Source organism: Nipponia nippon, unplaced genomic scaffold (assembly GCF_047370975.1).
Source record: "Nipponia nippon isolate SJK-2023a ecotype South Korea unplaced genomic scaffold, ASM4737097v1 scaffold_25, whole genome shotgun sequence".
NCBI classification, from domain to species: domain Eukaryota; kingdom Metazoa; phylum Chordata; class Aves; order Pelecaniformes; family Threskiornithidae; genus Nipponia; species Nipponia nippon.
In genome coordinates, this window is record NW_028262342.1 from 2262978 (window position 1) to 2281175 (window position 18198).

At 44.1% G+C, this 18198-nt stretch overlaps 1 protein-coding gene across 7 annotated transcripts; it reads right to left on the bottom strand.

Annotated features, from left to right (window-relative positions):
- Window positions 1–976: 976 nt before the first annotated feature.
- On the bottom strand, window positions 977–17610 carry STK38 (serine/threonine kinase 38). Of its 7 annotated transcripts, XM_087762022.1 has the most exons (15): window positions 17424–17608; window positions 16697–16831; window positions 15462–15594; window positions 13132–13183; window positions 12852–12974; window positions 12194–12277; window positions 10286–10409; window positions 9246–9400; window positions 7992–8094; window positions 6990–7051; window positions 6302–6419; window positions 5980–6103; window positions 5152–5247; window positions 4811–4905; window positions 977–4229 (listed from the first exon to the last, which is right to left on the bottom strand). In XM_087762022.1, the coding sequence occupies exons 3-15, from the start codon at window positions 15590–15592 to the stop codon at window positions 4099–4101; spliced, it is 1398 nt and encodes a 465-aa protein (XP_087618148.1). In that variant the 5' UTR covers window positions 15593–15594; window positions 16697–16831; window positions 17424–17608; the 3' UTR covers window positions 977–4098. The 7 variants fall into 7 exon arrangements, 6 of the variants coding, with proteins under 6 accessions (XP_087618148.1, XP_087618149.1, XP_087618150.1 ...); XM_087762023.1 differs by lacking the exon at window positions 16697–16831 and having other exon boundaries at window positions 17424–17607; XM_087762024.1 differs by lacking the exon at window positions 17424–17608 and having other exon boundaries at window positions 16620–16773.
- Window positions 17611–18198: the final 588 nt, after the last annotated feature.

Consider the following 18198-nt stretch of genomic DNA (forward strand, 5'->3'; position numbering starts at 1 on the left):
AGACGAATGGGCAGGGCATAGATTGTTAGAAGGTTTTGTTGCCTTGCTTCATGAAGTAAGTGTGGCTTGTGACCCTAACGTCTTAGAAGCAGTTTCACATCAGACGGAGCCTGGTTGATTTGGCACAGAGGCGTTACTACCGCTTGTGCTGAGAGGACCTCAACGTTTACCGACTTCTTGCTGTGATGTTCTAAAAGCAGCACATAGCACAGGTATGAGACACCACTGCGTAACCCACAAACTATGTGGCATCTAGAACAGGCCCTAGTGCTATTTTTGGTTAGCGTGCTATGAAAGATGCTCTCCACTTCTTCCTACTTCTCTCTTTGGAAGAAAACAGCTTTGGAGCAGGTCTGGCTTTTATTTCTGTCTTCAGTGTTGGATGCATTTCAAGGGTTTTCTTGATGAAGCTTGAGAAAGGCGTTAAGAGTCTGAAGAAGGTGGAATTTAGTGGCATTACTGAAGCGATAACAGGAACTTGTATTCAGAAGTGGAGCTGTCACAAATGCGAAGCAATGAAATAAGAACTGCGAGTTGATTTTGGCACATTACAAACTGGTAGAAAAAAACGAAGGGTTGTAGCTTTGCTTCCAATGCCACTTGCTTACTGCTTATTATCCCTTTTAAAGATAGAAAGGGGAAAAGATTAAAAACAACTTGCCCTGAAGCTGGTAAACTGAAGTGCCGTTTACACAATGCAGACACCCAGGCGTGAGTAAGGCCGGGGTCCTTCACCCTTGCCAGGAGGCCGGGCCCAGAAAGGTTTAATTCATCTGAAGATCGGCACTGTCGTTCGCCTTTAACTGAGCGCTCATTTCTTCATGTCTGCTGTGCATCTTCTGGAAATGCAGTCTTCAGCCTGTGAGTTACTATTGCATTCTCCTACCCAAGCGGCTGATTCTAAAATCGGTTTCAAGCCTGAAAAAAAACCAACCTGAGAGATTCCAGTTTGTAAAAACAAAACATGCTAGCAAAATTGTGTTTACTAAAAGGATTTTATTTACACAACACAATGCAAAGATTGCTCCATAAAAAGTTGGCTCCCCCAATACACCTGCCAAATTTTACAGTGCAACTTAGTAACAGCTTTTAAATATTTACAGAACACTTTTTCAACTTAGAGGTTAAGGCAGAGTCAGGGCAGGGTAATAAGAAACACTTAGTGCAGTTTTGTGGTAGGCATGATACAGAGATGAACTGGCAGCGTAACTCATGTTCAGATCCATTGGAAAGTCAGATTGGAATTACTCCTAGAAGTCCAGCAACTGCTTGCAGCTTGAAAAAAAAGAGATAAAAGATACATATGACCTCAATACACAAGCCAGCAGCTAAGAAAAACATTTGGCTAACGTGGGAGATGGAACAGGCGTGTAAAACAGTCTGTTAGCAGTGAAGTATGGATGCTGGAAAGAAGACACTGTACTTTTTTTCCTAGTGTTGGTGAACGACTGTATGAGGCAGCAGACCTACGGTGCAGCTGTGCTACAAAGCCCCCGGACACACCTTTCCAGCGGGAGGCTATATGCAAAGACATCCAACTCCTACCGAAAGACAACAGCAGTGAGGTACCCAACTGCTCCTTGTGCCTTTGAAAAACTTCACCTTTCACTGAAAAAGTGAACAATCTGAGGTTTCGGAAGGCTTTAACACACATGCACTAAAAATGCACAATACATATTATTATATACGGGGTTTTTTTTCACAGCAAGTTATCACAACGTACAATTGTATAGCTTCTTCATCTTTGGTATTTATAAATAAAAATGCCAGTCCCTTTTAGTAAAGGGCTAATAATGCAGCTACTCAAAATCATTTATTCCTAATCCACAGCAGCTTTAAAGAATTTTTCTCTTTTTTTTTTTTTTTATTTTAAGGCAGTAACTAAGCTGTTAGGAATTTTAAAAAATGGTTTTATATTAATACCTCTTAGTTTTCCAATGGTTTATAAGGCAACATTTTCAAATGGCTAGAAGAAACTGCAGGATAAGGAGATAGAGCGATTTGAGAAGTTGGTATCCGTCCTTCATAAAAAATAAAAAGGGAGCAGAAGGTGGTATTACTGACTAGTTGATAAAAAGCCTGACCCTATAAATCATTACCTCAGTTAGCCCTTATTCATCTGAGTAAGCCCTACTGACTACAGTGATCCTGGCACTTCTAATTAAGGCTAGTTTTGCATTTCAGCTCTATAGGATCCAACTGGTATCTAAACTGCTTATGGCAATTCATTTAACTCCTAGGACACACACAAAAAGCACAAGGGGTGGTTAGGGAGAGGATGATAACGAGTTATCACCCAGGTTTAGCTATATATGGTACTTTCAGTCCCCCGATCAGTCCTTCACGATGGCACTCGGTTCAAAAGACATCTAGGTAAAAATTCCCTAAAAGCACCTATTAAAAAAAAGTTTCACTACAAACTCATTTGCTTTCATTTCCTAATCTAGAAAGTTAGGACTAAATATAACTGAAAGCCTTCTTTTTACTTTGAAACACTGCTCTAGCTTTGTTTCTAAATAGCTTTTTTTTTTTTTTGTCTGTGCTATGTAGTGTTCAGCACCAATAAAAGTTTGCAAGAATCCAAGACAGCTCAAATTGATACATGCTTTTAGAAACCTCATTACATTTATTTTAAAAAAAAAAAAAAAATCTAATTGCAAATTAAAGACTGGTACCAGGCTGGCCCAAAGGTTAATGCCACCTGCCCCTGGCAGTGGAGAGTTAACTACAAAAGAGGTGCAAAGCGGAGCTCGTGATTATAAAAAGGAATTACCAAAAGCTCAACCGCGGTAGAATCCTCCCTCCCAAATTGCCGTCGTGTTCTGAGAGACGCTTCGGCAAGGAAAGGCACTTTGGGGCTCTCCTGGAGAGCATCCTGACCATAACTGAATGTACTTTTGTAACTTCTATCACGCCCTAATCAAAGAGTGGACACCCCAACGTGACCTCGTGAGGCACCGTCTCTTTGGAAGACTACAGGGACAGATGGTTCGGCCACGACAGCAAGAGGAGCTCCGTAGGGAAGAGCCAGGGAGGCCTCTGTCATCAAGATTCAGGGAAGAATCTGATGCCGTTCTGCTCAAAACCAAAAGCAAAAAGGCCACAAAAGATGGTTTTGTCTTTAAACCAACGAACATGCAGCAGATCTTTAAAGTGGCCAAAAGATGGCAGCAGCAGGAACGGGAAGCCTCACAGCTGACTCGACAGTACACAAGATGCCCACCAATGATCAGGTGAAATGAATTTCCCTCCCTCTCTGCTCTAATTCCAGATCCACCTGTGTTACCAGCTGCAGTTTTTATGATCTGCATTGTTTAGAGATCCATCCTTTCATACAGTGACTGAAAACTGTTGGCGCTGGAGGAAGAGGCCTGTCTCTCCTGTGACGGTCTAGAAAAGAAAAAGTGTTGCACAATTTTTTAATTTAGAAAAAATATTAAATGGCTTGAGGGTCACTGTGTTAGTACCAAAAGTAAAGTGCACCGCAACTGGAGGCCACTGCAACAGACTTGAGAAATGCTATTAAAGAGGCTTCCAGTAGCATTATAAAAAACAGCACTACAAACTAAGGTTAAGGCAATACAAGTTGTGTCCTTCTACTGGATAGTTTACTGGAGAGTTGTCTATCTCAAGCTTTAATTATTGCTTTGTTTCCTCTGTACTGAAGTCCTTAGCCACTGGAAAAACAGTGCTGGCAGAATTGGCGGATTGAGCTTGTCTCTTAATGCAGGACTGGCAAAACAGTCCATATAAACATCACGTGCTTTGCAATGTCAGAGCGAAGGCTTGCTCTCGTCTCCTGACGGACTGTACAATCTGGCAAAGAATTTAAGAAGAAAATAAACTCTTGCTCCTGAAGCAGCAAAACGTGCCTGCAGCAGAGATGATGCAAACATTTTGTGGAATTTTTCAATGGCGCAGAAAGAAAAAAATCCTCGGTAACGACCAGGGTGTGTAACAAAACAGGGTCCTGAAGTCTTCTCCAAGAGTTGATAGCCCTCGAGTTTTCTTTAAAAAAAAAAAAAGTTTTTATGGGTATAAACCCAAAGTACAGGAACAGAATTCCACGGCTCAGAAGTTGTCCCAGGTAAAGATGTATTACTTTCCTGCTTTCATATAGGATGGTATTGCTCCTCGGGCTGTCAGACCTTCAAAACGCTTGTAGGTGTAATTGATAAAAACCCAGTCTTTGTTCTTGTAGTCAGTCTCTGGATGGTTGCTTGTTGCCACTGATAAGACAGAGAAAAATAAAATTATCCTTTGAAGACTACAAAGTTTATTTTCATACAAAACACTGGATGTGCAGCAGGGGAGAATGCTTCTAAAGAAAATATCATTAATCTAGGCATTCAGTTTTATTCTTCAGCCTCATGGAGCAAATGTGCGAATATGCTCCGACACGTAAATACAAGGATCCTTTAGAGATTTACACCAAAACATATCGTCCCCTTCTGGCCCACCTCTCCCTACCCCTATACTGAGTGTTAGACACAGTAGCAAGAATTAGCCGATACCAAGCGGCACTCGCAGCATTGGGCTCACAGGTCCCGCTGGGATTTGAACTTGCGAGCTCCGCTACCTCTTCGAGATGCCCTTCCTCAAACGGCTCCCACATGATTCACAAGTCTGCATCCCATCTCCTGAAACCCAAATTGCAGCTTGCACACCCCTGCACCACAAGACTACCAAGCTAACAATTTGATCATAACAAACTAGCATCTAGCAAGATCTTTCTCTGATTAACAGGAAAGTGGCATTAGTCTATCGGAGAAGAGGAAGGATTGTTTACATGCGGAATCAAAGCATTTACCTGTGGGTTTAAGGATATCGGATTCTGGAAATTCATCAAAGTTCGAGGTATCATCAATGCTTTTGATTTCTATTGAAATTGCAGCAGGTCTCTCTCTGCCAAGAAGAGCAGTTTCGGCATTAAGATTTCAAAGGCAGAAGAAAGCAGGATTCAGCCACTTTCCATTTCTTAATGGAATCAAAGACTGAAGGTACCTTAGCAAGCTTCAGATAAGGAACAAAATACTCTCACCCACACCTAGATATAATAAATGCCAGTCCAGCTGCTCACTTCTGTTGAACAGGACGAGCTTTAACCAGTCCGTAGGGAAGAGCAGCTTGCCTTTCTGCAAAGCATCTTACCTGATATGCTCCCAATCAACCCCTTCAAAGAAGGGGTTACTCTTTATTTCCTCCACGCCAGACGCACCAATTCTGTGCTCCCATTCACAGCAAAATCTGGGATGGAAGGAAGAATGAAAATGAAGGAAGAATGAAAACAGAAGCATTCCATCCAGAAATGGAACAGCTTTCTGAACTGGTACTACTACGGTTTCTTAACATAAATGGAGAGGATCAAGAATTCCCACTGCAAAACCAACAAAGTTATGCTTAGGAATGTCATGTCAAATGCTACAATTAAGATGCGGTATTCTTTCACAACAGGATAATGGGCCCTTTCTATTTCAGGACCAGTGTAGAGCAGGAGAACATATAAAGCCTAAAAAGCTAGACATTTATATTTCTGTCCTGAGAATAGATAAGGGATTGAAAATACAAATGAAAGAGTCGGAGTCAGCCTGCGCTGGGATACGTTTGTATGCTCCAGTGCATACAATGTCAAACCCATGGCTATTGTAAGAAGCTAGCTCTGGCAAAAAGATGAAGTTGCTTCCACGAGAAGCTCACAGACAAAATAAAGAGCAGAAACATTCCGATTTTGCCAGATTAGCAGTACTTACATGGGAGCTCCTTTTCAGTATAGTTCAGTCAGGGCTCCACTAAATGGCCTCTGAGAGCAAATGTATTTGATGAGGGAGTTCAGCATTTGATGCATGTGCATAACAGAGTATGTAGCTGCCACAAGCATCAGGTTTTTTTCATGTGAAACAACCTATGAGAGGTACATAGTACAGTTTGCAAGACAAGAAAATGAGTACTCTATTAACTGGCAAACCATATGGTTGGCACCTTAAAATAAGATCCTTTGCTTTATCAGATATCGGAACTTCTGGAGGAAATGTGAGAGTCTCTTTCCAATTCATTACTTTCTTATATGTTTCTTGAGGAGTCTCAGAACAGAATGGTGGATAACCTGAAAAGAAAGAAAAATACAATCCTGTATAAAGCAGAAATAGCTCCTGCAGTTCCTGAAGTCTACAGCGCACCAGAACAAACCTCACAAACCATGCAAGGAGCGGGTGCTTTGAGAACCTGACCCCAAGCACATAAATACAGCTGATGTCCTGCACCACAATTCCTGCTTCAAACTTGTGCGCTGCCCGTTTCTTACCAATCAACATCTCGTACATGATGACCCCAAGTGACCACCAGTCACAAAGTTTGTTGTAGCCGGTCTGCATGAAGACTTCAGGGGCAATGTAATCCGGAGTACCCACAGTAGAAAAAGCCTGGAACAAATACCATCAGTTATGCATCTTGAGAGAAAGCTGCCTGATATGGAAGTGGGAACTTATGCAGCAATGGTTATTTTGAGGAAGACACCAGATTGTCTCTAAGATCCTTCAGCAAAGTTGTTTAAAGCCTTTATTTCAAGATAGGTAGACACAAAATCAACGCGTTCATGTGAAAGAGTCTTAAAATAGCGTCAGGGAAGTGGGGAAAGGTACCACTGTCTCTCTACACCTTTCTTATTAGACCTTTGTTATACTGAAAGTGGCAAGAACTGTTAGTTTTAGCTGGGAGGCATCAGACATCAATGTAAATAATCATGGCAGCCCTATCGCAGGCACATATGTCCCCAGCTGTTCAGCAGATGGATGAAGGACAAACTAGAGTCATTCCTCTTTTAAAGAAAAAGTGTGAATCTTTTTATTTCAGCATTGTTCAGAACTCTGAAATGGATTAATGGCCGTCATTGAAATACGTGCCATTTGATGTCCAATGCCATTGATGTTCAAATGCCGTTTGAACGCAACAGCTCAGCAGAGAACATTTCCAAGCAGGTGAAACGTACTTACCAACTGCCGTCTGTTTCTCTTCCAAGTCTCTGCTTTCCTTTTGGAATTCATGTTCTGGAAAGCTAAAGGAGATTGGAATATATGTGACTGCATCCTACTGGTCACCCAAGATACATTTTTAGCCCCAAACCATTACACTAAAAATCTCCTTTACGGCATCAAAGGAGGTAGGCAGGGCCTGGACAGACAGCCCGTTCTGTATTCAGCTGGCCTGGTAAGAGGGTACAGTCCCCAGCTGCTCATCGCTGGCCCCTACGGCCAAAGTTGACCACCACAGCGAAGCTGGAGCTCTTTGCGGAGGCACACCTTAACTCACCCCACTGAAGATACGCCACATCAGCAGAGGTGAACTAGTTAACCTGCCTCGGCCTTGCCTTGCTCAGCTTAGCCGGCACAATCCAAGGGGTGCCTGCGATGGCAGATCAGAGCGGCCAGCAGCCTCTGCAGGCAGCGGCAGCTGACAGCTAAGAGCAAAGCAAGGGAGGTAACCTCTTCCACCGGTACAGCTGGTTGCAAAGAGCACATCTGTCAATACCCTAAACCCATTGGCCACGTCCAAACCTAGGTAATAGTGATAAAATTTTATAAAGCCTTTCATTAGCCATCCATGCTTTCAGTGTTTTTTTAACTCCATGATCAAGATTATTCCCCTTGAGAAAATTACTGAATATTCAGAGAGTCTGTGTGCTCACTTATTAATTTAAGTTAACACGAGATAGAGCTAGCATCTACCAAGTCACACTGAGTTTTCATTCGAGGTTTATTACACATGCAAAGAAAGGCTACAGCAGAGTCTATTTCAAAGACAAACTTCTAGAAATGAAGATGTTTACGTGCATTAAAGTAGCTAAAATTATTTTAATAAATAAGGTCTACAGAAAGTCAAAATTACACCTCATGATGCAATGTTGATTATTAGACCCCCCTCTGCAGCCTTCTAACTTCACATGTCAGGCACCGACAGCAAGTACGCAGATACCCTGCTGAAGCCAAATAACTTACTGAAGTCACTAGGAAGACTATGGTTCAAGTTTCTGTAAAATTCTGTTCTGTGGGCTTTCTTTAGTCCAGTACACAGACCAAAATCTGAGAGTTTTACGTGGCCCTAGAAACAAAAACAAAAAACAAACAAACAAAATACAAAACCAGTATGAGACATTATCATAGCAAATGAAGTTTTCTTCTTCTTCCCCTCCCTTTATTTTGTATAATAAATAGATGCACTCTTTCTGCATTCCTTGTTTTAGCCTAAGATTGGATGTGTACCTAGCATCGAGCTATTACTACTTTCATCAGCACTACTCGGAGAAAGCCCCATAGCTATTCACTTCAAGAAATCTCTGCTCCTGCAAGTTCCTGACCATTTCAGAGTGAAAGCCAACGTCTCCAGAGGGAGCTGTAGTCCCTGGATTCTGCATTGACCCCAACGGATAAGGAGAAACACCTTAAATTCATGGATCAGAAGGAGAAACACCTTAAATTCATGGATCGGATCTGTCCTAGTGCATAACACGCGACCACACCGCCTACGTGCAATTTTTAGATGTATATCTAAAATATACATACTTTCGAAGTCCTAAATTTATCTATGTCTAGATGAGGGCATACTGAATTACATCAGTAATTCCCACAGTGCATCATTAGCTGGCTAGTGTTAAAGTACAATTATTTACTGTTGGCTTGTTTTTCCAAACAAGCTGTATTTTAAGCAAACTTGTAGTGAGCAACGGGAGGACAGTGAAACAATCGAGCTTTCTGCAAACTGCCTCCAGTAACCATCTAGAAGCAACCAGGTAGCCTGGCCAGCCTTCAGAAATACATCCTGATTCTAAGGGAGATAATATCTCGGTTTCAGTCTCGCTAATGGAACAGCTACATCATTCGCACTCGATATGATCATCTACCCAGTAGCTGGCAAGCGTGAGCCTAACAGATGTGAGACCAAAAGGAAACATCTTTGATGAGAGGGGAGAACTGAAACTGCGTGTTTTAAATTGCAGCTGAAATAACCAAAAATAGCCTAAACAACTGTCAGAAGAGAGCTCATAAGCGAGGTATAAACACAGCTGGAGGTGGAGGAGAGGTCTTTCTTGGTTTGTTTTTTTTCCCCCAGCAATAGGGCAGATAGGCCCTCAAAAGCTAGAAGGAACAGGGCTAAGAAAGAAGCACCGTCTTCTCTTTCACAACTGTCAACACGGTCAATATTAAAAATTACAAGACCTATTTACTATGACCCGGCCAGTGGTTAGTACATACCTTGCTATCCAGAAGAAGGTTGTCTGGTTTTATGTCTCGATGGATAAAACCCAGCTGATGAATAGAATCAATGGCTAGCACGGTCTCGGCTATATAGAACTGTGTCTCTTCTTCTGTTAGAGTGTCTTTTTTCATCAACAGTGTCATCATATCACCTAGAAGCCACCCCACAAATAGCAAAGGTAAATACAAACACACAAACTCCACTCTCGCTAACTTTGAAGACATTTGCAAAGAAAAGAATTAAGCTATTTAAAAACCTCAGGAAATCTAAATTGAGTTCATATAAAGTAACAGAGTTCCCCAGCACCTCTGTGACAAACTCTTGTATTTCCCCTTGTATCACTGCCCATGGAAAAACTCGTACTGTAGTTGTATTAAGCTTACTGAGACAGTTAAATAGCAGAAAGATGAAATAGCAGTACAGAAACATCCCTTAAGAGTCAGCTATGGACTGCCACTCTTCGCTACACAGCTGAATCGCAGATGAAAATAGATGCTGTCAGCTACAGAGGTGTTACAAAAAACAGACGGCATTTGTGCCGTGTCATCTCAGAAAGCGTTCTTGTGGTTTCATTAGTCACATACATTACAGGCTTTCAGTATAACTTTCTTCTTAAGTGAATTACAGTAGCATTATCATCCAAGGACAAACATCATCATCCTCTGAAAAAAGGACCTTTAGAGTTACTCTTACTGCAAGCCAGCTAAAAGCAGAAGGTTAGAAAAATCAAAAGCTGGTTATGTTATGGATCTATAGATAGCCAGGGCACAGTAAGGATAAGAGCTAGCAGAACATTGAGGCCAAGTTTCAGACATCTGCAGCTAGAAGACCCAAGCAGATAACCTGACCCACAGGCCTCAGCACCCTAACTCCTCAAAGCAGAAAGCTTTACAGCGACTTGTTTCCTCACAAAGTAACGTCCAGTACGAGCACCGCTGTATGGTAACCACACACGCTCTCGTCCCAGGCTACATTTAATTACATGTAATTAAGAAGTGAGAAATCCACAAGCAGTCTTTTGATTTCAGGTAGTTACCTCCCGGCAGGAACTCCATGATAAGGTAGAGGTTTAGCTTGTCCTGAAAACTATAGAACATTTTCACAACCCACAAGCTGTCTGCCTCCACTAGAATGTCCCGCTCCGCACGAATATGGCCCACCTGCAGGCACACGTATGCATTTGATTAATTACAAGCCCACGTTTTATTATATTCATTTATTTCACAGACAATTCAAGTGTTATATTGAAAAGCAGCAAATATTGAAAAGGCAAAGTTCTGCATGAGGGCAGAAACACCATCAAAACTTCAATAGTTTCACCCCTCAGTATTTTCAGGGAATAAGATAGCATAACACATTCAAAATCAAATCCTAAAGTCATGCTTCTGACAGCAAAAAGGTGAGAAGCTTTTATTAAACTGCTATATTTTTCCAGAATGTTTCTTTTTTTTTCCCCCCCCAATCTGACAAATCCCACTGAACACCAACTCCATTTTACTCCTCAGCATGAAGAAAGACCTTTTCACATTCAAGAGTTTCCACTGGAAAGTTTATGGGGACTTCTGCCTTTGGACATTTACGCTTGAGTAACATTTATACTTAGCGTGTGACTTTTGCTGCCGTGCCTTGAGACATGTGTAGGAAGGCAAGAGAGCACTAACCTCATGCTTTTAAGCAAAAACTCAAGCTAGATTAAATTTAAACCACCCTCCGGAACAACAAGGTTCCATACAGAAAGATAACCCATGTTTATGTTTTTATTCTTTCAATTCTTATGGCATTTGGGTCCCCTTCAAATCAGAACTGTACACATGATAGGGGACACTATGAAAACACTTATCTTAAAACCACTTAGATAACAGACCACTCCAAAACACAATTTATTACCATGGGAAGATTGAGGAGGAGAAACAGATGGTTGATTTTAAAAACAGGTTAATCCTATACATAAAAATATCCCTTTTTTTTTTTTTTTTTTTTTACAAAAATATCTAATAACTAGAGCTCTCAAAATCTAGCTTTTCTCAAACCAGTTAGCGTGCCCTTCAGATACGGCTGCAGCCTATTCCCACAGTTTTAGACCACAGCACCACTGTAGCAGTGCTGCATGGAAGCTCGTGCCGCTTGTTTTCTAAACAAGCACTTTCAGACATGGAAACCAATTCCCGATTTTATGAACACGCACACAGTGCTTCCTAGATTCCCCCCAGTGCTGAACAAGAAATGATTGTCTCAGACCATTGTACTTCCAGAAGTTAACCACCACTGCTTTATGTCTCCGAGTCAGAATTCCAGCAGTCACATCACTTGATATTTCTGTCTAGTTCCATAAATCAGAAATGCAGTAAACCACCGATCTTGACATCTAGACTGAATCACTTGCACACGTCTACGTGTAACATACATCATCATAAAATGAGGAGGAGGAACATAAATCAGATACACAGAACCGTCCTTCGCTTTCATTTGAGAAAGACAAACCTAGTCCTTCGAAAAACGCTCTGCTTCCCCATGTTTTCAAGTAGAAAGTGAGCTCAGTCCTCCCTTGCTTCAGAGCGAGGAGCCCCGTGGAAAAGCATTACAATTGCAGCTGCCATTAAGCCTAAGCAAGGCATTAGAGGCTGGTTGAACCGCTGTTCTGAGCACTCAGTTACATACAATAGCCTGTGACTACTACCGTAACCCTACAGATACTCCTCAAACGTTCGCATTGCTACCAGGAATGTTTAAAAAAGAGCCCGCTACAAGACAGGTCCTTAGGAATTCACACAAGATTTTTCTGACCTATTTCCTTGATAAAAAAATGAGGAAAAAACCCCACGTAATTTTTTAGCTAGCAAACCTAGACCGCAGATGCTTATTACTCCTCTCTACACATCACAGTTACCTCCCAAAGTCATCTAAAACATGGATGGTAGCATCGCTACTCAAGGCGGCTATTCACCTGCTCTTTTTCAAGCATATCAGCTTTACGTAGTATTTTCATTGCATAAACATGCCCCGTATCTTTCTTCTGGACAAGTCGCACCTAGGAAGTACGCAAAAATTTGAGTCAAATACAGCATTATCACTACAACTCTTGACAAATTTGGGTATCAAGCTCTTGGCTTCCATTTAATGACATCAGATTATAAAAACAAAAAACATTACATAGTGCGCAGTAACGACAACCAAGTTCTGTTAATTCTAAGAGATGAAATCATTGTAACAGAGATGACACAGTGAGCGATCGTACACCTAAAGCAGAAGGTCCAAAGCCCCTTTCTCTGAAGAAGGCCACCAGAAGAGACTACTGCGAGCGGCCCCCCAGCTCGCCCTCTTCTGTAAGGCCAGCCCTGGGAGGTCACAATTAAAGTACGCGGCCAAACTCTTATTTAGCTTGCTCAACACGTCCTTTTCAACAGCATTCATGTTCCTTTAAAGCACATAATGTTTTTAAACCAGCATTTATTAGGCATAAAGACAGATGCACGTGACTGTCAAGCTAAAAAATCAATCTGCAGTTGTTACAACATTTATCTTTCTCTTGTATAAACTATGCAAGTCTTTAAATGTATTTTTAAATGGCACTGGTATTTCTTAGTCATCTTTTCTGGACTTACCTCTCCAAAGGCTCCTCTGCCTATGACTTTTAAAGACTCAAAGTCTTCCAAGCCAAGCCTTGTTCTCTTTAGCCGAAGAAACTCCGTTTCCTTTTGTGCGTGTGCTGACCTCCTGATTCTTTTCTAGAGTTCAGGGAAAAAAAAAACAAAACCACAGTAAGAATTCTGCAGGTGGGCTCCATGGAGATCACAGCAATCCCAAGTATAGATCCCAGATCTCCATTTATATAAGAAAATCACTTGTATTTAACCATTAAGATAATTTTTCCATATTCATTACCTCTTCATCTTTTAAGCCTTCTTCTTCCATCATTTGTTCTAGCTTCTTTTGTCTATAACAGAGACAAATTAGAAAAATAAAGGTTGAATCATTAACGTTGTTTCTTAATCACACGCACGTATCCAACACCTCTGGCCTACGCCTGCTGTGAAAGGAGGACGTAATGCCAGCAAGTGACAAGTGTAACTGATACATAAGGGAGACTCAGACATGAGATTAATTTTGAAGAATCTAATATTACGGCTTTACCATTCTAGCCTTGTCCTCTCTAATTTTGACAATCTAAACCTGCCTCGAGTTTCACATCTTATTCAAGTGTACGTTTTCGTTGTATACGAATGCAGATTGAGGAGATCTGGGTTCAATTCTTGTCTCTCTCTTTGACAGCTGGGCAAGTCGCTTAATGCCAGAGCCATAATAAATATTTAAACACCAAAGTCTCACATATTCCAGGGAGAATTTGCTATTTAAACACATCTGTGGATCCGCACTGTAATTTCACTGCATCTCAAACTCATCATATGCAAAATGAGAAAATTTACTTTCTATTTCCTAATACCCAAGATACTCAAAATATTTGGGAAGAGGAAACATATCTGTACACATTCTCCCCCTTAAAGAATCAGAGATGTTTACAGCCTTAGTACAAAATGATTATTTGGGAGAAAAGAAAAAAAGGAAGCAAGACTTCAGAGGGGGGAATAGCTTCAGGGGACGTCTGCAATGATTACCCTCTGGGAACTTCTTCCCAACACCGATCATATTAATAGCTGGCTGAACTGGGATTGGTGGTTTTTGGGTTTTTTTTTTCTCTCCATGTGTGTTTTTATTGGTATAACATTACAAACATACTAAGAAATTCCTTCTCCTTATGCAAGTCATTCTTCGCAAGATCCTGTTCCGGTCTCCTGTGCCCCTACGCAGCTGCTGCAACGTGATAATATTTGGGGTTATCGCTTCCACAATCAGGCACATTTAAATCGCTTTGCCCTTATTTAAGTACCCAGCGAGCCCTGTCTGGTCACCTCATTTCACACTCAAAACAGTGACTCCAGTAGCAGAAGACGCCTGCTGCAGTAGGCAGAATTAAATAGCTCAGCATGACCAAGCGATGCTGAAATTCCCCCAGATATCCTTAACGGGTCCTATCTGCACTTCAGCGTACATATCGTCACCACCATTTAAACTCCAAATTGCACATCCACATTGTAAAAAAAAAAAAAAAAAAAAAACATGTAACTTGTAAAATCCAGTATGTTTGTTCAGACAAAGTTCTGATCCTAAACAGAAAAATCCCTGTTATTGAGGTTTTGGGAGTAGACAATAGCGCTCATAATAAAAAGCAAGAGCTATGCAAAGGGAACGAAAGGAATTAAATCAGTGATAGTTTCTGTTTGGATTAGACCTCAATCTCTCATTACTAATTTGAAGCTTTGAAGCAAATATGTATGCAAGTTAGAATTTATTTCTAAATTGCTTCCTCATTTCTGCAGTTATTGTAGTTAGCAGGCATTCCTCTTGGATCTAGTTAGGTTTCTGGCAGCAAGTCTGCAAGCAAACGAACGCTGAACCTTTTTGAAAATTCTGATTATAGACTACATGGCAAGCTGGGAGAACATCAGAAGTCCCAGTGCTACAACTTGAGGGTATTCAGCAAATTAGAGGGTTCCAGCCAAAGGAAAGTAAAAGTAATACTCCTCAGTTAAATCGCTTGTTATATTTTGACCGATGTATTTAAAGAGATGCCATACGTTCAGCTAACTCACAGACAAGAAGTTCGCATTAAGTGACAGTCCTTACGGCAATCCCTCATTGACTTTGCAAAGATTATCTTCCTTTATCAGCTGACTCGATCACACGTTATAATCCACACTGAAACTGATGCTCTAAAATGAATTTTAAATATTACAACCAGGGACATAAAATGGGAAGAGGCAAGAGAACAGACATAGGCAGGATAAGCGTTTATAAACGTTGGCTTTCTACTTCAGAATTGTACTGGAATCGTCCCAGGCACATCCCAAAGTTAGCTTCTACTTAGTCGCATAATCAAATATAGGGGTTTTTAACAACTTGGTAACAGCCATCTCACTTTTGCATTTACAAGCACCTTTCAATTGGTTGCAGAATAAACTCAAAAAGCTCCAGCCCGAACTACCGCGGGCTTCAGAAACCCACCAGCCGCCTTGGGACCCTCGGCCAAGCCCCATCCAGGCGCCCATCTCAGGAGCCGAGTACGCGCTCAGCAAAGATGCTCGATTTCTGCTTCGGCTCCAGGAAACTAAACGCAGATATTTTATATTGGGAAAGGAAGCAAAAAAGGTCTTTACCTCATCTCTCGTTCTTCATGCTGCGCGATGAGATTGCTGTAGAAGTTTTCTAATGTCACCTTTGTCATCGTAACTCGCTCCTTGGTGTGATTGCTCATGGAGGAGCACGGTGTTGGGCCTGTCATTGCCATGGCTGTTAGGAAAGAAAAAGGGAGGAAACGTTGGGCGTTATAAACGAGAAATAACCTTCCAACAACAGCTGCAATCAATTAAGCGACGCCGAATCAGAGAGTTCAGATTTTAACAACAAACGCTAACAGCCCAGTTGTCTAAGACCAAGTAGGGAAAAGTCTTACAAAATAAAAGGTACAAGTCAAACTTCCTGTTTTGAACATTTCTGATCTGAAAATAAGAGGGAAGGAAACTTAAGAAACATGATGCCTCAAAAACCACAATTTCAGGCAGTACTGCAAGTGTTTCTTGCTCCCAATATATTCAATCTTTAATAAGTGTTAAAAATTCAGAAATATCACACTGAAACACTTAATCCAGAAGTTGTTCTTCCCATGACCCTTGCAGAAACAACTCCAGCAGTTGCCTGCTGTCTCTTCTGCTGTGAGATTTATCAAAATCCCAAAAGCCAACCCAATAACGGAGCAACTGAGGAAGGAGAAAAAAGGCATTTCGTTGCTTTTAAGCACTCTCACTTTTACTAGATGCTTTCACACAGAAATCTGGCAAAATCCAGAGGACCGCTGCCTTTGAACAAGCTGTAGTTTAAAAAAAAAACCAACAACAAAACCAACCTAGTGTAAGTATCCTACATTTACATACTGGATTCTCTTAAGAAATAAATATATTGGAGTATGCCACTTCCAACCGGTAACACGGTTTCAGGGCATATTTGACAACCTAGCTCTACTTTCTAAAATGCATTAAAATGCAAAGATTTCGAGCGTAAAGCTACCTCTTGGTCTAGTTCTCCAGGTCACAACGTAACTCGCAGTAAGGTAACCGAGTTTTGCAACTCTTACTAGAAATTGCAGGCAAATATAGGTTAGGCACACACTCCCCGTTTTTACAATGCCTGGGCGCTGGCAACATTTTATGAGTTATTCTTTTCTGTTTACTTTTTGCAGATCTTTACAAGGCATCATTATTGTGCCTTTGCAAATCACATCCTTTACAGACGCCAACTCTTTTGTTCGCTGCGCTTACAGGCTCATTCCCTAAAAAGATAACAGCGCGGGAGCCGTAAGACCCTCCAGCTCGGTGGTTCTGGGATGGAGCCGTGCCTTTCGGGAGGAGCAGCTCGGGGTGCCACCGCGCCGAGTGGCGGGTCACCTTCTCCGCACACCCCCGAGGAGATGGCACCTTACGTCCCCACGCGCTGTAAGCAGGTAGGCGTGAAAGCCTCTGGTTTTCATTTCCTAGAGAACGGAATATGAAAATTATCTGACAGAAGCGGGTTACAAGGGGGTGCGGGGAAAAAAAAACATGGGAAAGGGAAGAAAAGAGAAAGTGACCGGCTGGAAGGCAGCAGCCAAAGCACCTGTTGGTGCCCCGGTGCCCTTCCTGCGGGGCCCGGCGCTCAGACACCCAGCCCGGGGACGGGACGGTGCCGGGGCAGGACGCTGCCGGGCCCCGGGCTCGGCCAGAGCCGGTGGGGGGCGAGGCAGCCCCCGGGGGCGGCGGCTCCGCGGCCCTTCCTGCGGCCCGACCCGGCAGCATCACCGGGAGCGGACAAAAGGGGCCCAAGCCCGCCCCCAGCCCCGGACGAGGGGGAGAAGGGTGCTCCGCCGCCCCCGGGCCCGCAGCGCGGCCGCCCCCGGGGGAAGGGGGACCCCGGCCCGCAGCGACCCCGCTCCCGGCCCCACCGGAGCCGGGGGCTTCGGGGGGGGCCGCCCCCCACCGGCAGCGGCAAAGGGCCCCGGGGGGAGGGAGAAGGCGGGGGGGGATGCGGAGCACCGGGCGGGGGGGGAGCAGGGGGGTCGCCATGGCAACGAGGCGGGAGCGCCTTACCGGAGCCCCCCGGGAGGGCGGCGGCGAGGAGCTGAAGGCGGCGGCGGGGTCCCGGCGCCGCCGAGCCAGGCGAAGCGGCTCTGGGGAGGCGGAACGGAGCTGGCGGGTGGAGGGGGGGGGGGGACGGGACGGGACCTGGGCGACCGGAGCCCCCGCGGCGCTGCCGCCGCCCCCCGCGCCGAGGGCGAGCCGACGGGACGAGCAGCCAGCGACCGCCCGGGCAGCGCGCATGCGCCACCATCCCGCCGGCCACGCCCCCTGCCCGCGGGGCGGGGCCGCCGCGCCCCGCCCTCCCCCGCCAGCGGCGCATGCGCAGGGGGGCCGGGCGCCGGCCCGGGGAGGGGGCGGGGGCTGGCGCATGCGCAGGGCGGTGCGGGCCCGGGGCGGCGGGGACAGGCACGGTTTGGTTCGGCTCAGCCTCGCTCTCCCCTGGGCCCACCGGTACCAGCGCCCCAGGCTGCAGGGTGCCAGGCCCGGGGAGCCCTGTCCTGCTCCCTTCCCTCCTCCCCATAACGGTGCCGTGAGCTGCAGCGGCCTCGCCTCGCCGTCCAGCCCGCGGCGGAGGGGAGGTTGGTGTTGCCCCGGTTGGGTCACCGTGTGGGGAGCTCAGGGGCGAGGCCTGCCCAGGGCCCGGTGCCACCGGGACACCAACGGTCCCCTTCAGCCCAAGAAGGGGCAGGCGGACTGATCCACATGGACATGGCCATTCCCCGGGGGTTTGAGCTTTTCGTAGCCAGGTCCCCTCAGTTTCATCCCTGGCTCTGAAGTCTGGCAC